The following is a 20,317-nucleotide window of genomic DNA, read 5'->3' on the forward strand; positions in this document are numbered from 1 at the left end:
TAATTCTACACATTCATGTAATGGTTCAACATTCTTTGGCAAATCAGGAAGAAGTGTAGCTGGATTTAATACACTATACCTCCTCAACTTGATGTTTTCACTACCTAATAGTATAATTTCATACTTAGATATTCATTGGTTGTAATATGCCTGAGTATGAAATTTCCTCATTATTGCTTCTATTTTATGTGAACAACATACAGTCAATGGGCATCCCAAAACTAAATCACATGACTTCTGGACTAACACAGCTGCAGTTGCTAAACTCCTTAGACAAGGAACTGTACCAGCAGTAATTGGACCTAGCTGACAACTATAGTATAAAATTGCATGTTAACTTTGTCCTAAAGTCTGTCAGTACCCCAGAAGCAACTCCTTTGGTCTCATTCACAAACAATTGAAAAGGTTTAGTACAGCCTGAGATTCCAAGGGCTGGTGCAGATAAAAACACTTCCTTAAGCTTACTTAAGGTTTGAAGATGTTCAGGTTTGAGTTTCAGAGGTTCTGTTTCTGTATTCCTGGTTAGATCTCTTAAAGATTTAGTAATTTCACTATACCTAGGTATCCATTGTCTACAGAAACCAGTTGTTCCAAGAACAGATGAGTTGCTTCTTGGTCTTAGGTGCACTCGATTTCTGGATATCAGCTATTCTTTTCTGAATGATACATTTGGAACGCTCTGACAACACAAATCCAAAATATTCAACATGAGGCAATATCCACTGTAGTTTTGCCTTAGAGATTGTATGCCCATATTTGTATAATTCAATCAAAAGAATCTTGCTATCCCTTCAACACACTTTAGCAGATGGTGATGCTAGGAGGATATCATCAACAAAATGTACTATTTTATTCTCCTTGAATATTATTGTTTTAAGGTCTCTGTTCAAAATCTGTGAGAATTGGCTTGGGCTATTGGTGAATCTTTGTGGAAGACAAGTCCAAGTCCACTATAGTTTCTCACAAGTAAAAGCAAAGATCTTTTGAGAATCCTCATGAATTGGTATAGAGAAAAACGCTGAGCATAAATCTACCATGGTGAAATATCTTGCTTGACTTGGGATAGAAGAGATTATAGCAGCTGGGCTTGGTACTATAGGATGTGTCTTTACTGCATGATTGTTTACATCAGTCAGATCTTGGATGAATCTATAGACGATTTTGCCATTTTAATCTAGCTTTGGCTTTTTTATTGGAAGTACAGCTGTATTATACTCCAACAAACACAGTATTATGATCCCTTGTTGAATAAGGGACTCAATGATAGGTCTGATACCTTCTATTGCTTTTTTAGTATTGAGGAACACAAGGAAATGGTCCTTCCTTGGTTCTCACTCTTACTGGAGTAGCTGATTTCAATAGACCTAAATCTGTGGAAGACTTTGACTATAAAACTTCTGGGATTTCCTCAGGAATAGGACAGATGGAATCCAACTCATCCTTTGTACTGACTGAATCCAAGAACAGCAATGGAAAAGCTTTCAGAGATTCTTCTGGAAGTTGTAATGATATATCTCCAGTGTCAGTACATTGAATCGTTGCTCATAATTTACACAGTAAATCCCTACCAAGAAGATTCATGGGTCAGTCTGGCATACACAGAAATGCATGCTCCATAGATAAAGGACCTAAAGTTATCATTTTAGGTTGTAATTTGCTACTCTCTCTGGTTTTCCAGTAGCTCCAATCACTTCCATAGTACCAACAGCTTTACAATCTTTAGGAAGATTTTGCAAAACTGATTTACTGGCTCCAGTATCCACCAAAATATCATATATCTGATCCCCTATAGTTACAGTTACAAGCCCCTATAGGGCTCAGAGCTGTTTAGAAGTTGGAACTTTCAAGAACTGGTGCAAGCACAGTAACATCAGTACAAAACTCAGTCATTTCCTATCCATCCGAGCATATATCTGCTTGAATTACATGACTTTCCTAGGATTTTATATCATCAGATTTCATATTACTCTTATTGGTCCTTATATTCTCCATCTTATAGTATCATTGTTCTCATTTACAATTTCATTATTATTATTCAATTTATATTCTTTAGTAATTTCCATTATTTTACCTTCATTAGAATTTTCTATTAAATTTTTATTAAAATGTTCTTTCTCTGTACAGTTATTTACACTAATTATATTATCTTTCAAATTAATTAATTTGTATCACCATCTACCTTATTTTCATTACACTTAATTTTATTTATCCTCAACTCATTTTCATTTATACCACACTCATTATTTCCTGATTCATTTTCATATGGACTTAAGGTAAACTTTCATAAGCTACAAGCCCCCTTACTCTGGTCACCTTTTACTACCTGGCTGTACTTTGGTCTAGCCCCAGAATTTACCTATGATTGCATTGTTGAGAGATCTAGAGCTTGTTGGCCTTGGCAGTAGGCATTTTGGCATTGCTTGAAACCTCTATTTTGGTAATTAGTGTTATTCCATCTATTATTTTTCCAGTTGTTATTACTCCAGTTATTATTATTGTACTAACTATTGTATCCTCCATTCCTATTCATCTGTCTTCTAAATTGGTTTATGAATCTGCAATCCTTGTACAAATGTCCAATTCTGTCACAAAGAAAACATCTCCTAGGACCTAATCTTCTTTCACTAGACTTATAGTTATTATTATTTCTTCGCTGCACAGATCTCAAGGAAGCTACTGCTTTTACATCCTTAATCTCACTTTACTTTGCCCTTAATTCAGCTTCCTCAATTTTCTTTATAAATCTCTACAATGGAGTCTCTTTCCTCATTTTTCTTTTTAGGGTCATTGGTCAAATATATGGCTTCTCTCCTCAATTCTTACAAATCTAGCTCTTCCCAAGCTTGGTAATTGGATTTAAAGAACTGCCTAACCTTGGGCACAGCATTCTTGACAAAAATATGCTTGATGTGAGCAATGGTGCCTTCATTGAGTGCATCCATTCCCAGGAGAGTTTCAGATGCCTCAGTTATCCTCTCTAAAGAAAATCGCAGTTACTTCTAATACTTTTTTGTTTAATGGTGTCAAACTTGGACCACGCATTAGGCTGTTTTGTATATCACCCCATTACCTCTAATATGGCATCCCTGGCTTCAATAAGCTCTTCATTTACACCATCATCAGCTGTGTCAAGTTTACAATTTTCTGCCCACAATTGCAAAAAGGGTCTGATCTAGTCCTCTATAAACTTATTCCTCTCTCTCTTTGTGAGTACTTCTGTGAATTTTAGATTTACTCCACCCTGCTTAGTCTTTAGAATTTTAGCAACAAGGAATGTATACACCTCGCACTTAAGGATTAAGTGTGGGGGAGGAAGGACTATGACCCACGTGTGCCAGCAAGTGACAAATCAGAAACAACTGACTGACCCCGGGGCTGTCCAAAAGCCAAGTTTAAGTCACCATTGATACATGTGAGATATAGGAAGTGATGCAAAGAACTGCCTTTATATTTTGCATCACTTCCTGTGAAAGGGACTTGGCAGTGGAACTTGACTGTGGAGGAACTTGAGCATGAGACCTTAGACTGTCAAGTAGTGGTGAGTGCAAGGCTTACTCCCCTTTCCTTGGCTGTTTTGGAGGCACCAGCCTCTGAGGAGGCCCCTCATCTTGGAGGATGCCTCGTGACTGGAAGCCATGCTAGATTTAATCCTCTGGCAACCCCCCCTCCTTGGCTGGGGCCTCTGAACTCCTGCCTGGTATTTCTCTCTTTTTCTTCTCTTTTCTTTCTTCCTTAATATCTTCACTCTATTGTAAATAAACCACCATAAAATTCCATTCTGACTTGAGTATTTCATTGGGATTTAGAATTTAAAACCCTGGTGACCAACTAAAATATATATTCAGTCCAACCATAAGTTTTACCCCAAGTCCATAAGGAGGGCAAAATCATTGAAATCTGGTTCACAGAGTTCTATGGCCCATAGCATCTCCTTAATAACCTTGTTAGGTTCATTGCAAAAATTTGGGGTTCTTCTCTTTATTGATTCAAAGTCCTCTGGGGAAAATCTCTTATGGTTCTTACTTTGTGTATTTCATTCTTTGTTACTACTGGTAGATCTCTAAGGGGACATAGATTGACCTTTCTTGTTCTAGTCTGCTTAATGGTTTATTATTGTTGTTGTTATCATTGTTGTTATTATTATTGTCAACATTGTTTCCAAACTGCTAGTTTATATGTAAGTTGTTTATATAATGTTCCATATTGTCAAGTTGGTATCTCATATGGATTACCATGACCTTTAACTCCGAATTCTTAGTGAACAATGTGATTATTACCTTTAGCCATTTCCTAAAAAACAAACAGAGGTTCATGGGACTTATACAGGATAAAGCAACAGATCACACTTAGGGGAACATGAGCAAAAACATTGATCAGCTTGACTTCCATGACCAGTTTCATGTAATCAAACTCCAATATCAGGTGACATATGCTTGGGAACCAACAAATATAACATAAGGGATGTACAACATGTACTCCCAAATGAACAATAGAATTGTGTCTAACATGTCTGAAGTCATGTTTACAACAATAATGTAGATTAATATCAGTATGGGTGGTATTACACTGTCGAAGAAACATACAATATATAAGATGTTACAAATTGCACAAAATTACAAAAAATTTTTTTCAAAATGGCTGCTCCAAGATGGCCACCCAATATGACTGCCAAGAGCACATGGTGATGGCCCTTTAAAGTTTAAATGGCTCCACTAGCCTGCCCAGAGCCTTAGAATTCTGTTCCCAACTCTCCTTGGGCAGAACCACTGCTTTGAGTGAGAATAGAATGTTCCACTCGCACTAACTGATTTTTCTATAAACAGTCTACTTTATACATATAAAACTTAAATTTTTATGATTTCTAAAACCTAGCTGGCTCTGCCAAGCTGTTATGATAGGATTTTAGGAAGGGAAAACACATAAGGATTAACATATAAATAGTTTTTATTTATTTGAGATTGGGGAGATGGGGTTGGGGAAGGAGAGTGAGGGAGCGGGTGATCTTATCTTTAAATAATCCTTAATTTTAACTCCAAAATTAATAATTCTATCTAACTACACTAATATCCTAAAGGCAAATCAAACTGTGAAGCTGGATCTTACAATAGAGTCTCTGGGAGCCAAAACAGGAATCTAAGGTGAAATGTCCACAGATGATAACCCTTCCAAGTTGAAGATAGTTCCTCAATCCCTGACCAGCAGATGATTGAAGAATAAATCCTCACCACAGCCAAAGGATCTTCATATGCTAGTGTCTTGGGAATTGATCCTCTGACAGATTCAGCCATACTTCTCTCTCCTTTCCTCTTCAGCTCCAGAGAGACACTTTCTCTCTCAACTGAATCCCAAAGATCCCAACACTCCCAGGCTAATAAGATTCCAGTCACATGCTCCTGCCAATCATTTTGCAGTCTTTATCTTCACTTGATACACTTGGGAAGGCATGGATTTGGAAGGGGGAAAAGGCAATTGAACAAGAGCAGAAGAAAGGCAAGCTCCTGAAAAAAAAGCAACCACACACACACACACGCACACACACACACACACACACACACACAAAACAGAAAAAACCATAGCAGGTAGGCTACACTTTGTAAGAGTTAAAAATTAAAGGTTGGACTAAATTTATGAAAAATGTAGTCACTGAAATTAATTACTTAAGTCAGAATGACTATTTATGGTAGTTTATTTACAAAAAGGAGAGAGAGTGAAAGTAAAGGAAATGTGAAAGATAATAGAGAAAGATATCTAACCTAACACACTAAATATTTTTCTCTGGCCCCTGGCTGAACCCTGGCAGGGCTAATTAGTCCTCAACTGGAAGGCCTGGTGATGAATAAAGCAAGGGCTCCAGCCATGAAGCCCCTTCCAAGATAGAGCCTCTCCGGAGGGTAGTCCCTCCAGAAAACCAGGAAAGGGAGTCAAACTTTTCACTCACCCACGTGGTGGTGCTAAGGGAACATCCAAGAGCTGCCTCACCAATGTCAGAGTCGCAGGTCCATGAAGCAAATCCTTCACCAGCCACCAACTCGAACTCCAATTGGAACTCCAACTCCAAACTCTGAAGAACTCTTCCTCACAAGAAGTTACAACTGCTTTTTTTTTTTTGACATTTTTATTTAGCCAATTTAGAACATTATTCCTTGGATACAAGAATCATATCCTTTCCCTCGCCTCCCCCACCCCTTGCCTTAGTCGATACACAATTCCACTATGTTTTACATGTGTCATTGATCAGAACCTATTTCCATGTTATTGAAGTTTGCACTAGGATGATCATTTAGAGTCTACATCTCCAATCATATCCCCCTCGACCCATGTGATCAAGCAGTTGTTTTTCTTCCGTGTTTCTACTCCCACAGTTTTCCCTCTGAATGTGGATAGTGTTCTTTCTCATAAATCTCTCTGAGTTGTTCAGGATCACTGCATTACCACTAATGGAGAAGTCTATTACATTCGATTGTACCACAGTGTATCAGTCTCTGTGTACAATGTTCTCCTGGTTCTGCTCCTTTTGCTCTGCATCACTTCCTGGAGGTCGTTCCAGTCTCCATGGAATTCCTCCACTTTATTATTCCTTTTAGCACAATAGTATTCCATCACCAACATATACCACAATTTGTTCAGACATTCCCCAATTGGAGGGCATCCCCTCGTTTTCCAATTTTTGGCCACCACAAAGAGTGCAGCTATGAATATTCTTGTACAAGTCTTTTCTCTTATTGTCTCTTTGGGGTACAAGCCCAGCAGGGCTATGGCTGGATCAAAGGGCAGACAGTCTTTTATCACCCTTTGGGCATAGTTCCAAATTGCCCTCCAGAATGGTTGGATCAATTCACAACCCTACCAGCAATGAAATAATGAATCCCCTCCAGCATTCATTACTTTCCTTTGCTGTCATGTTAACCAATCTGCTAGGTGTGGTGATACTTCAGAGTTGTTTTGATTTATAAGATTATATAGAGATTTAGAACACTTTTTCATGTGCTTATTAATAGTTTTTATTTCTTTATCTGAAAATTGCCTATTACAAAATGGAGATTTTGAACCCTAGACTTCAATCCCCAGAAGTCCTTGGTATTTCCCAGAATTCCCTATATTTTCACCTGAGTCTCCACCTGGGTGAGATCACAATTAGTATTTAACTGGCAGTAACACCTACCTCTACCTCTTCCATTGCAATGATGTAGTAAGTAAGCTAAGGGGGGGGGGGGTCTGAATTGGCTAACCAGCTATGGGCACATGATTTCTTATTTTGTATTATCTTTATTCCTTGATTTTCTAATAATCCTTAATAAACCTCTTAAAATATACTTTTATTACTGGAGACTAATTTAATTTTTACACTATTCATGTCCCTTGCCCATTTATCAATTGGAGAATGGCTTAATTTTTTGTTCAATTTATAAATCAATTGTACAAAAAATTAAGTCATTCTACAACTGCTTTTAAAGACACTTCTTTGCATTACTTCCTGTACCTTCCTTCACTTTACATGGACCAATCATAGTCTTAGAATTTTCTTAGGACTTCCCAGGGGACAGTCAGTCATTTCTGATTCATTTTAGAGCAGGTGGGTTATAGACCTCCCCCCACTCAAGCGTAAAGTGGGGCATATACACGCTTGCAGTGATTAAGTCTAAAAGTGGGCAGCGGAGAGTTTATCCCATTTTCACAACCTGGAGAGTCCCAGCACTGGGCACAGGAGACGTGGGCTGGCACTCCAGCCTCACAACCTAGAGTTCAGCAGCTGGACAAGGCTGGAGCAGAGACCCCTGCTGAACTTGCAGTCCAGGACCACTAGATGTGGAAAGGAGAGTGGCCTTGGTAGTCCTTAGTCCCAAGCAGGGTAGTGGGAGACCAAAGAGAGGGGGAAAGGGGGTGGGAGGCCTTAGCAGGGGCCCCTGCTGTGACCTGGCCACTAGTGAGGCTTTGCTGGCCACCACCACATGATGTTCAGTAGGGAATTGTCCCCAGCTTCAGTTTGTATTAGATTTGTGGCTGAGGACTTTGCTTTAAACAGTTCATTGGAAGTCCCTGGATTCTGTTTCTGTAGGGTTACCCAGATTAATCTATTGCCTACATTAAAGAATTTTATTATAACTACTTTGGTAGTTCAGTGCTTTTTTCAGGATGATGAAGAGAAGGGGAGTGATGGAGGAGGTTTTTGGAGGTGTAATAAACATGGCCACTGACTAGTGTGATCAAGAGAAATGGGCAAAGACAGAAGAATAGAGATAAAATGCAAAAAAGATGAGCCCAGGACGGAATTCTCCATACCCAGTGGGGGAGAGGAGGATTCTATGGAAGGTTCAAGAGGAGAAGCAGTTAGCCAGAACAGTGGTCTGGTCTGGTCACTTCACCACTCGACTGTTCTTCTTTCTGGCCAACCCCTCTGAAGGAGGAAGGCTGAGGAAGTGCTTGGCTTTTACCCTCCTTTACCTGAATTGAAAGTCTTACACAGTGAAGATCCCAGCTGATATACAACTGTTTTCCCCTCGGGGGAAGTCAACCTTATTTTCTTTGAAGAGATTTTGAATTGAAGCCTTCAACTAGAGATAGGGGTTATAGCTGGGGAAATTCCTCTCCTTCTCTCCTTTTATTTCCTTATTCCCTTTTCCCAAAAGAAAATAAATTAGACCTTCAACTATAAGAAACTGTCTTCAAACTTTGTAGTAGGAGGGAGAATTTAAAATATTCAAAGAAGAAGAAGGTTTGCGGAGGGGTGACTCACCATCCATTAGGTCAGACTCCATTAGGGCTGTCCAGAAGAGAGAAACAAGAAGGAAGTTGTGACCTTGAACTCAGACCTTTACCTCAACTGTTTCCTGTGTCATCATCTTACTAGTCTCCGCCTCTCAGTGTATCCCTCTCCACTACACTAGATATTGGGGGATGAGATAAGGGAGAGGAAAATATATAGGTGTCTTTACGTTTGTGAACTTAAGTTATTGTTTATTATTATATATACATATAAACAATATAAAATATTGTTTACTAATGGGGGTATACAATTCCATTAACAAAGAATTGATCATTTGCTTACCTACTTCCATGAAAAGACCCCTGGTGAATCTTGTTTAAGAGAGAGACAGAGAGAGACAGGGAGAGACAGGGAGAAAGAGAGAGAGAGAGAGAGAGAGAGAGAGAGAGAGAGAGAGAGAGAGAGAGAGAGAGAGAGAGAGAGAGAGAGAGAGAGAGAGAGAGAGAGAGAGAAAGAGAAGAGAGAGAGAGAGAAGAGAGAGAGAGAGAGAGAGAGAGAGAGAGAGAGAGAAAGAGAAGAGAGAGAGAGAGAAGAGAGAGAGAGAGAGAGAGAGAGAGAGAGAGAGAGAGAGAGAGAGAGAGAGAGAGAGAGAGAGAGAGAGAAGAGAGATCAGGCCTTGCTAACTAAAAACTACATCCATGATTCCCCAGCTCCAGCTCCTAGCCACAGCTCAAGTAGAGCATTAAAGCTCCATAGAAAAGAAGGAGAGAGAGTTCTCCATTTATGTATATAGCCCATTTTTTGTCACTCTCCTTTGGGAACTCCTGATTGGAAAGGGTAAACCTCAGTCCAGGTCCTAAGTCCTGACTTCTACATATACCCCATCACGAAGGGGCTTCCACCAGCTTCATGCCAGCTTTCCAGGCCACATAGTCATACATGTGTAGCCAGTCAAATGGTGTGGCTGTTAGCAAGAATCAGTTTTCACCCTGAATAAGTGGGTAGAATGCTATACTAAATCCATACATTCAATCCCCCACACACACATTCTTTGGGAGATAACATGTTAGCTTCCCTAATGATTCTTTAGGAGATGAACATGCTAGTTCCCCCAATGAATCATCCCATATATAATATCTATACATTTCAGAATTGTCTCACCAGGGTACAGACGGGCACAAAGATATTGCAACACTTCATGGAGGATCTAACTATTTTGGGAGTTTCTTAACATATTGAAAAATGATTTATAGGCACATTGAGAAGCAGTCATTAAGTGGCATTCACCTTTTCGGTACAAGGGTTGTATGGTACATGGGAAAAACAGAATTGGATGGAGCGTCCGACCCCACACAGTTCAGTTCATTATATCTAAAGGCTTATGCAGAGCTTCATGATGTAGTGTTTGATTTCTGGGGACATAATCTATTTCTGTCATCTTTCTATTCTGTTTGGATTCATGATGGTCCTTACAACATCTCCTTCAGGAGATCTGCTTTCTTGTCCAAGTAACTGGAAATATCTTTCCCTAAAATTGCTTTAAAAAGATTTTAGTCTATGAACTTTTAGGATAACTTCACACTTCTCCCCTCAGGAGGACAAGCTATTGCCCAACATCTAATCCTAACATAGTCTGAGGTTAACACAAAATAATATTTCAACACAATGAATATTCATTTATATACACAATAGACTTGGTAAAATCTATATTGCTAGCCTGCCAGGTTGTGGATCTAAGAAGGCAATAACTTTTCCTTGTTGTAGGTTATGTCCTACTTGACAATGGACCTAGATAATTCCCTTACCCTTAGTCCAGTCATGAGAAAAGGGTACAAAAGATGAAAATGTAACATGGCTTAATACTCACAACAAAATGCTACCTAAAGAGGGTAAAAAATAATTTAACAGTAAATTAGATTTTCCTTTAAACTCCCTAACCACAATAGGATAAGAATAAAAAAGAAAACAAAATCAAACTCCATGAAGTTTACATAATTTGACCTGTAGTTCCTGCATATAAGAAACAACAGAAATGTCCTCTCCCATCCACTAATGATGTATATATAAGGGGGAAAAAACTGGCCTGTATGGAGGGTGTTCAAAAAGAATTTCAAATGGTAAGACATGTAGATCTCTTCTAGATCTGCTATAAAAGTAAAATAAATAAAATAGGGCTAAGGGGAGAACTTCAGGCCACTTTAAGTGATTCTCAGTGCAGAATTTGCCAATCATGTTTTAAAGTTCTTTATGAATATGTTCAACTTGATCTGAGCTCTGGAGATGGTTGGGTGTATTGAATTTGAGTGTGATTTCCAAACAAGAATAAACTCATGATAAAACAATCAGTAAAATGAGTTCCCCTATCTGAATCAATGTGTGCAGGTAGGCAATATTAGGGAACAATCTCCCTCAGTAGCATATTAGCAACAAATGCTGCTGTAGCACAAGCACAAGGAAAGGTTTCCATCCATCTTGTGAGTTGGTCCCCTATAACAAGACAAATTTTATAATGTCCAGCTTTAGGCATACAATTGTGGTGAAAATATATCACACCAATGCAAAAACTCCAAGCTAAATAGGTTTATTGTGAGGAGGCTGACTGCATCATAAAGCTGAACCCTTGGGGCCCAGAACTTTGAGGAATGATGGCTTCTGGGACTGAACATAATAAATCTCCTTCTTTCCTTACTCCAGAAGAATTGAGGTTGCCTCTCTTCTGGCTAAGCAGAAAATTCTATAACATTATAACACTTGTGACCTAAAACTGGCTATTCCTCAAACATATCAATATTGAGGACAGATTCTGACCATCAGGAATCTGATAGGATGAATGGGATGAGAGGAAAGATAAAGGAGAAACAGTATGTAATTATGATCTCTACAAAGCTACCGTTTGCATGTTTTCTCAGTCTCTAAGGCTTATTTTTGGGGGGTGCTCTGAGGAATCCACAATTAGTGACACCCCAATACCACATAATTGGCATATGATATTTGGCAAGTGAAGGGGCAGAGGGTAAATAGGGACAGGCTCAAATTCTTGGAGAGTGGAAGGGGAAAGCCTCAAACACAGGGGAATGTCTACCTATCAAATATTGGGCCCAAATCTCCTTTAGCATGGAAGAATTCCTAAGTCACAGAGAGGACCATGTGAAAGAGAAGAAAGAATAATGTTGACTTTGGAGAAAGGAAAAGTAGGGAAAAGTCCTAAGCCCCACCCATGTGGATCTTTGGCCGCAGCTCTGGAACTCTGGGGTTTAAAGAATGGGAGGGATAATAATGGGTGGGGTATGGGAGGGTTTCCATGGTGATGGGACATAATGGAGGAGAGATGTTTTTTTCACCAAGTCCTGACCAGGCATAAGGTAGTGGAAGGACCTATGTGGTCAGTACATCTACTGAGGGAACAGAAGAAATTAATCTAGGGAGGCCACAGGGATTTAGAGAGCATTGGGGCTGCTGCTGCCATAAGAAGACACAGACTTGAAACCTAAGGGCCAAAGAGGACAGGGATTCAGAGGACCATTTGAGATCCTAGGAATTCTGTGGAATAAGAATGAACAGTTTATAGAGCTTCCAGATCATGTCCTTGAAAAGACCAGGGTCTGAGGGGAGGAGTTAAGTTAAAGCAGAAGCCTGGTATTATCAGTTGCTTCCCTTTGGTCATGTCTAGGGATGTAGCCAGAGAAATGCCTCTAGACTCCCCTCCTAAGGAGCCAAGTTGGTCATGGATGAAGATGAAAGAAGGTTTCCTTTCAAAGTGCCCTTGGATATGGGAATGGGGTCATGGGCTGGGCTTCTCTCATTTCAGCCTAGGATTTTTCCTTCTGTTGACAGTGATTCTTCCAAGCATTCACTGTGTCTTGGGATCAATGTATTCTTCTTCTTATGAAATAGTCATCCCCAAGAGATTAATGACTTGGGAAGGAGAAGAAAGAGTTGAAAGACTCTCCTATTCAATATTTATGAAAGGCAAGAAGGTGGTGATACACCTGAAACAAAAGAAAGGGCTGTTTGTTAACAACTTCCCTGTTTATACCTATTCCAATGGGAAGCTCAACCTTGACATGCCTTTTCTCCTAAATGATTGTTACTATGATGGGTACGTGGAAAGCTATCTGAAGTCCCTGGTGTCTATCAGCACCTGCTCAGGCCTCAAAGGTTTAATCAACATAGAGGGAAAAGTCTATAGAATTGAGCCCATTGATGCCTCGAGTAACTTTGAACACATCCTGTACCAAACAAAAAGTGATGAACAAGATTTCTGTTCGGGGCCTGTGAGAGAACAGCCTGAATTTGAGAGCAATCTGGAAACAAGAGGAATGATGGTCATGAGTGGGGCAAAATTTACCCAATTTGTGCATTATGAATGGCCATACAACAAGATAGTGAAAATATTTACTGTGGTTGACAACAAGAGGTTCCGAAATTGGGATCGCAATGTGACCAAGACCGCCCATATGGTGATGGAAGTGCTCTCCATCGTGGATACCTACGTCAATCCAATCAAAGTCAAAATCTTCTGGGTTGGTTTAGAGATCTGGACAGGGAGGGATGAAATCAAAATTTCACAAAGTTTGATAGAAACTCTTAAGGTTTTCAATGAATGGAGGATCACAGATCTCTTACCAAGGGTTTTTCATAATGTTGCCCATCTGATTGTAGGGCATGAACCTGGAAGCAAAGCAGGACACTCCTACCTCGGTGGTATCTGTTCATCTTCCCAAGCTGCGGCAGCTCTAGCCTTCCCTCATGAAGATGTGGCCCGCTTTGCCTCTCTCATGACCCATGAGTTGGGCCATAGTATGGGCATGGAACATGATTCCCAATACTGCATGTGTGGTGATGAATATTACTGCATAATGCATGAGCTTGTCTCTCAAAAACAGCTTTTTAGCAACTGCAGCTTAGAGTACTTCTATAAATTCCTGTATGGTGCACATTCGGGATGCCTCTATGGAGAGCCAGAACCCACAAGTATATTCAGGGTGTCAGTCTGTGGGAACGGAATATTAGACAGAGAGGAAGAGTGTGACTGTGGAAATGAAGAGACCTGTGCAAATGACCCTTGCTGCCTTCCCACCTGCAGGCTGACTGAGGGCTCCACTTGTGCTTTTGGGCCCTGCTGCAAAAATTGTAATATTCAGAGGGCAAGTGAGGTGTGTCGTCCCAGCAAGAATGAATGTGACCTCCCTGAATATTGCAATGGCACCTCCATTTGGTGTCAGCCAGATGTCTACAAACAAGATGGCACCGAGTGCAAGGATGGCTATTGCTATGAGGGGTTTTGTCACAGCCTGGATAAACAGTGTGTTGAGATCTTTGGTGAAGGCTCCAGGAAAGCCCCAGATAGTTGCTATGAGAGTATAAACAGTAAGGGGGACCGGATCGGGAACTGTGGCCCTTCAATTAATGGTCTACGCAGGCGCTTTCGAAAATGTGAACCCAAAGATAGCAGGTGTGGAAGGCTTCTATGTCAGAACATTCAAAAGTTGCCCTACTCCAAGAACCACCATACCTTTTTCCAACTGCCCTGTGAGGGTTCATGGTGCTGGGGAGCGGACCTCTTAGAGGAGTTAGGGGAAAAAGATCGAGGAGAAGTGTACGCTGGTACAGTGTGTGACGAGGAGAAGATATGCCTTAACAATATATGTTCTGATAGACACATACTCAGGCAAAGGTGCAGCTCAGCTAAAAATTGTATTGGGAGAGGGACATGTAACAACTTGAGTCATTGCCATTGTGATTTTGGTTATGCCCCACCAAATTGTATAACTAATGGTAATGGGGGCAGTATAGACAGCGGGCCCCCTCCTGGCTATTTTCCAACAACCCAAAGGACTGCTCCCTTCAGAACCAGTACCTCTGTCACCACCACTACTACCACCACTCCAACCACTACCACTACTACAACTACCCCCACTACTACCACTACCCCTACTACTACCACTACTACTACTCCCACTTCTACCACTACCCCTACTCCTACCACTACTACTACCCCCACTTCTACCACTATCACCATCACCCACACCACTATCACCACCACCACCCCATCAAATCCCTGGTGGAATATGAACACTCATTTTGGCAGTCCCCTAAGAAATGGAAAAGAGGAAATTATATTGTGCATCATCTTGTTCTTGGTTACTGTCATCTTTCTTGTGAATAGTGTAATTTGGTGCCTCATCTTTCTGGCCTATTCCCAGAGAAGAAGTGCAAAATGGAAAAGTCTCTCAAACTGTGGTCCAGAACAGCACACAGATCTTCCCAACCAAGGCGAACCTGAGAAAGAAAAATTGGGGCTGGGATCCCCAGCAAGGAGTGATGACTTCTAGCATCGCATCTGTGGAATGATACCAAATCATGCTTTGGAAGTACAACTGTTAATTGAAGCAGGAAATATTTGAATAAAAGGATAAGTGAAAATGGAACTTCCCTCAGGTGAGATATTGGTTTGAGCTCAGAGTTACACAGAACTGAGTCCTGCCTAGTTGTGGAAACACTTGGGTCCCTAGTAAAGACACCTAGTACTGGGAGATAGACCTCTTGAGGGGAGAGAGGGTAGGAATCATTAACAGAGAGAAAATGCAACCTTAGGGTTGGATTTTGACACAAAAAGGATAGGATGACTTTAGGGACAAAACAAGGCATCCTTGGGGTACCTAGGGACCACAGAGTATAGAGCACAAGGTCTAGAGTCAAGATGATCTGGGTTCAAATCTGGACCTAGATACTTCTTGGCTATGTGACCATAGGCTGCCTTTCTCTTGCCATTATTCTGACTTAGAATTGATACTAAGACAGATAGTAACTTCTAAAAGAAAAAAATTTTTAACTCTGGCATCCTGGGACAGGAAGCAGGAAGGGGCTCCTCTCAAACTTTCTTTTCTTTTCTAGCTTGGCCTTTTTCACATTCACTAAATTCTCTGGATTAGTTACCAGATGAATCCTCCCACCCTGCAGACCTAAGGGCTAAATGGTCTTCCTTCTCAATATCTCCCTGGTCCCTTGGTTCCCTTGGACTTCCTTTCTATCCTTCTTGAGCTTGAGGGATTTTGGCCTAGAGAACCAGTGTGAGTGTGAAACCCCTACCCTCTTTTATGATTATAATAGCATTAGCCTCTATGATTATTTTAATAACACAATCATTAGTTGAGTTAATAGTCAAATAATAGTTTGTTTTATAAGAATTATAAACATTAGAAAATATAGGTTAGAGTGGTATCAGATCTTGTTTACAGGAATTTTGACCTTAAGCCTATAAACCAAAAGTTTCTACCATGTCCACTACTCCCTGCTGGGTGCAAGCTCTGGATAGTCAGGAAGGAAGAGATCATCTGTCTCGGGTGCAAAAATATCAGTCAACTGCTGACTCCCTAGTATTTCATAATTGTCAACAGAAAAACAATTAGCCCCACCAACCCCTTATTGCAGAAGCCTTTGAAAGGTCAACCATAAAATCTGACCTACCACCAATAGTGATTTAGTGATTATTTTTGTACTTTCCAGCTTATTCAGCATTTGCATCATTGGTTAGGACATGCCTATGTGAAAGATATGTACATCTATTCTATTTTAATTTTTGACTGTATCACTGTTGCTATGTCATAAGATTTCTCTCTATAAAAAAGGCTATTTCTAAGGCTCAGTGTCTCTGGTTTCTGGTCTTGACCAGGGTCTGGCTTTTTTGGGAGTTTGGCCTCCTCTCAATAAACCTATTTAGCTTGGAGTTCTGTATTGGTGTTATAAGTTTTAGCCACACCTGTCTATGGCTTCAGGCATTCCTGACTTAGTAGCTATACTTAAGAAAGAATAATACTCTATGAGACACAATAAGCACTTAATCAGCTTTTGTTTGAAGACCACCAATATCATGGAGGTCATTGCTGCCTGAAGCAGCCCATGCCACCCCAAGACAGCTCTTATTGTTAGGAATATATTTTCCCATGCCATCGGGGTTAAAAATGCCTCTCGGTAGCTTTCTACCCGCTGTTCTGGTTCTGCCCCCAGGGTCCAATCTTCCACAGGACAGACCCATGTATATTCAAAAGAAAACAGGTCTCATCTACACTTCCTGAAAGTTGTTTTTTCCCAAGGCTAAGCATCCATAGTTCTCTCACTCATTGGATCCTAGGTACAAAAGGGTCTCTAAAAAGATCCTAGGTCCAGAAGGTCCCTAGAAAGGGACCTCAAGGGTGATCTAGTGCAACTCCTTCACTTCATAGATGAAGAAACAGAGACCTAAGGGGAGACTTAAATTACTTGCCCAGGGCCACTCAGATAATAAGAATGAAAGGCAGGATTTGAACCCAGGGGCTCTGACTACATGACTTACATTTTTTCCCCACTGTCCCACACTGCTTCCCTTTAGGATGCTCCCTTACACTCAGAGTTGCCTGAGATAAGACTTACAGGCTGGTAGGGAGTTTGACACATAAACGGATAATTCTGTGATATATGCTCCCAAGAGAAGCTGTGAAATCCTTGAAGACTGATTTGAAGCCCAATTTTAAGATGCTTCACTTCTTGTCCACATTAATACCAGGGTTCCCAGGCCAGTTCTCTTCCTATTTCTCCCCTACCAATTAGCCTATGAGTCTCCACTGCTAGATTATTTTTTGTCTTGTCTATGTTTCAGGCATTCATGCCTTCCCCAAGTGGGGATACATCTTCCAACAAGGCAGACTCTAGACCCTCAGTGATTTTTATGGGCACTTTTTAAGAATTGCCATGACCAAAATAACTCATCATCCTGTGAACTATCTGGTCAAGGGATTGCTAGGGAAATCTTTCTAAACAGCAAGATCACCATACTCATCACCATTCACTGGTTCATCATTCAGGGCTAATGGGGGAAGGGAACAAGCATTCCTTAAGCACCTACAATGTGCCAGGCACTGTGCTAAGTTCTTGACAAAGATCTCATTTTGATCCTCACAACCACCTTGGACACTTCACAACAACTCTGAAATGTAGGTGCTATTATAACTATTTTACAGTTCAAGAGATAGAGGCAGACAGAAGTCTAACTTTGACACCAATTATTCCTCCCAGTAACTTTTAATCCAGCCAATGAAAACATCTTACTTTGGAAAGGCCACTGAATTTACAGCTAGATGGTTCAGAGCAGATGGCTCTGCTCATGATTGGTGTAACCTTGGGGGAAAATAACATCTCTGGGGCTCAGTTTCTTCATTTGAAAAATGAAATTATTAAACTAGACAGTCTACAAGGTCTTTCTTTGTCACAGAATCCCAGAAAGGTACGAGGATTGAGGTGAAACACCTGTGCTGGGTCAGGAAGGTTTGAAGAGCTGGTAGCAACAAAAAAGCACTTTTTGAAGGTCACGTCTACTTTTATAGGGGGAAAAAGCAAGCAGCTTTTCACTCATCCAAGCCAAAGCTCCAAAGAGAGAAGATCCAAGAGCAGTCTTACCGGAAGCAGTCCAAGAGCCAGAGTTCCAGATCCAAGTCATAACTCCAAGCTCCAGATTCAGGATCCTCCAACATGAAAATTCGGGATGAATATTCCTCTTGCACAGGAAGTTCATCACCTTTTATAATCCTCTTTTATATCCCTTCCTGTCCCTTCCTCCACTTTACAGGGGCTAATTGCCCAGTGGTTATTCAGTCATTTCTGAGTTATCATCCACTTTAGCAAATGGCTTGAGAATCTCCTCTACTTAGTGTTAAGTAGGGGTGTCTATGCTTTTTGTTTGATTAAATTTAAAAGTAGGCAAGGGGAGAGTCAATCCCATTTTCACACAATGTAACAGAAGATATAGTCAATAGCAAAAACACATGAACTGAAAGTGACATAGTGTAATGGAATAGTTTAGATCAATATGTAAACTTAAAAGCAAATACAGTACATATGACAGGATACAGTCAATCAGTGGTTTTTTTAACATGTGATAAATGAATCCAAAAGTCCTTTTCTCTAATTTTGATAGCTATTGGAGTGGCTAATAGGAAATGACATACACCTTGTATTTAAAATTGTGTTACAGAGACTTCTTCACTATGGGGAGGGGAATAAATGGAAACAGTTAACATCAATAAGGCAATGGGGTCTGAAAAGGCTTAAAATTCACCTTCAGACTCTTTGAGGTTTCTTCCCTTCCTTCCCCTCCCCTCATTCATCTAAATTCCTTTGGCCATACCTCTGAGGTCCCCCACACTGAGAGGGGTTTCCTCATTGAGCACAGTGAGGACAAGCCCCATATTGGATGTTTTGGAGTGGGTTATAATTTGCTCTATTACAATCACTGATCCTCTTAAAGGATCTATTATTGCTATCATTACTTCTCAAGCTTCTATTTCTATTTTCCTTTTTCCTCTTCCTATAATTCATAATTACATGAGCTACCTTTCCACAAAAATAACATGTTAGTGGTTGCTTTGCAGATTCCTTTACAGGATCTATAACCTCTCCCTCTTTTGCAGTTGATTTTTCAGCTTTTTCAGTGAATGCATCCATTCTCTTATTTAATGTTTCCTCTAATCTCTCCACTAAGTCAGTGTTTTATTTATCTTTTTTTCATGCCCATCAACAATATAAGATTTCATTACTTTAATAATGCATTCTGAGTCTGAATTCTGAGAGTTGTAAGTAATCTTCCTCTAAATCTGGGTCCCATTTAATTGGCCAATGAATCTCTCCCTCTCTCTGGGCCTGATTAATAAGAGAAAGGATTTTATTCCTTCCTCTTTCCATTAGCAAGGCATGGAGCAAATCCTCCACATCTAGAAATGTGGGATTATAAGAGTGGTAAATGCTTTCAAACTTATTTATTACTACAGTGGGTTCGTCTTCAAAGGAAGGAGTTTTTTTTAAATCTCTCAATGTCTTGTGGAGAGAAAGGTGCATGATGTCCAATGTTTACTAAGTTCCCTTGTTTATTATAAGTGAGAACACCCCTTAGGGGCAATAAGTCTTTATTTGAATTGCCTTTGATTATTGCTGCTTGGCTTGTGGCTCTGGTTGGGACTGAATGGGTGGGGGAAGGGGGAGGAGTCATAGGGATGGGGGAGAAATGGGTTGAGTAGGGGAGGGAGGGTCTGGGAAAGGAGAGGAAGAGGCAGGACAGAGAAATTGAGCAGGGGCAGAGGCAGGGAGGAGGAAATTTGGGAGAGTAAGGGTGGGGAGAAAAAGAAGAGAGGTGAGGATTGGGCCAGTAGGGAAATGGGAAAGGGCAGGGGAAGTGGGAGGAGAATTTGAGCAAGGGGAAGGAAAGGGTGGGTTTGGGCAGTGGGCAGGGAAAAGCAGAGCAAGGCAAGAGAGGTGGCCAGGGCAAAAGCAAGGGTGGGCAGGGAAAGAGGAAGGTCGGGCAGTGCAATTGGAAGGGTATAAAGGGTGAGGCAGAGATTGGATAGGCTTAGATGATAACAGGGAATAGAGAAATGGTACCAAAGTTAGACTGGGAAGTGAAAGGGGCATGTAAGGGGAAGTATTGGAAGGAGTCAAGTCCTGGTTTGGGTCAGCATAAAAAACTTTCACAGTCAAGGTGGAAGGATGACAGGGTGTTATTCTTGCTAGATTTAATCAAGGGTTTAGGAAGAGGAATTAAGTCAGAATGATCTAGATCAAAGAATTAATGATCTCCTGACTGAA

General features: G+C 40.6%; 1 protein-coding gene across 11 annotated transcripts; it reads left to right on the forward strand.

The window, feature by feature from the left end:
- The first annotated feature begins 11,310 nt into the window (after window positions 1-11,310).
- LOC100017597 (disintegrin and metalloproteinase domain-containing protein 1a-like) lies at window positions 11,311-15,135 on the forward strand. Of its 11 annotated transcripts, none has more exons than XR_008917316.1 (2): window positions 11,311-11,565; window positions 14,911-15,135. XR_008917316.1 is itself a non-coding variant. In XM_056821737.1 (2 exons), the coding sequence occupies exons 1-2, from the start codon at window positions 12,367-12,369 to the stop codon at window positions 15,037-15,039; spliced, it is 2,181 nt and encodes a 726-aa protein (XP_056677715.1). In that variant the 5' UTR covers window positions 12,093-12,366; the 3' UTR covers window positions 15,040-15,135. The 11 variants fall into 11 exon arrangements, 5 of the variants coding, with proteins under 5 accessions (XP_056677715.1, XP_056677716.1, XP_056677717.1 ...); XR_008917319.1 differs by having other exon boundaries at window positions 14,874-15,003; XR_008917320.1 differs by lacking the exon at window positions 11,311-11,565 and adding an exon at window positions 11,583-11,895 and having other exon boundaries at window positions 14,911-15,029.
- Window positions 15,136-20,317: the final 5,182 nt, after the last annotated feature.

This window comes from Monodelphis domestica, chromosome 3, assembly GCF_027887165.1.
Source record: "Monodelphis domestica isolate mMonDom1 chromosome 3, mMonDom1.pri, whole genome shotgun sequence".
Taxonomy (NCBI): domain Eukaryota; kingdom Metazoa; phylum Chordata; class Mammalia; order Didelphimorphia; family Didelphidae; genus Monodelphis; species Monodelphis domestica.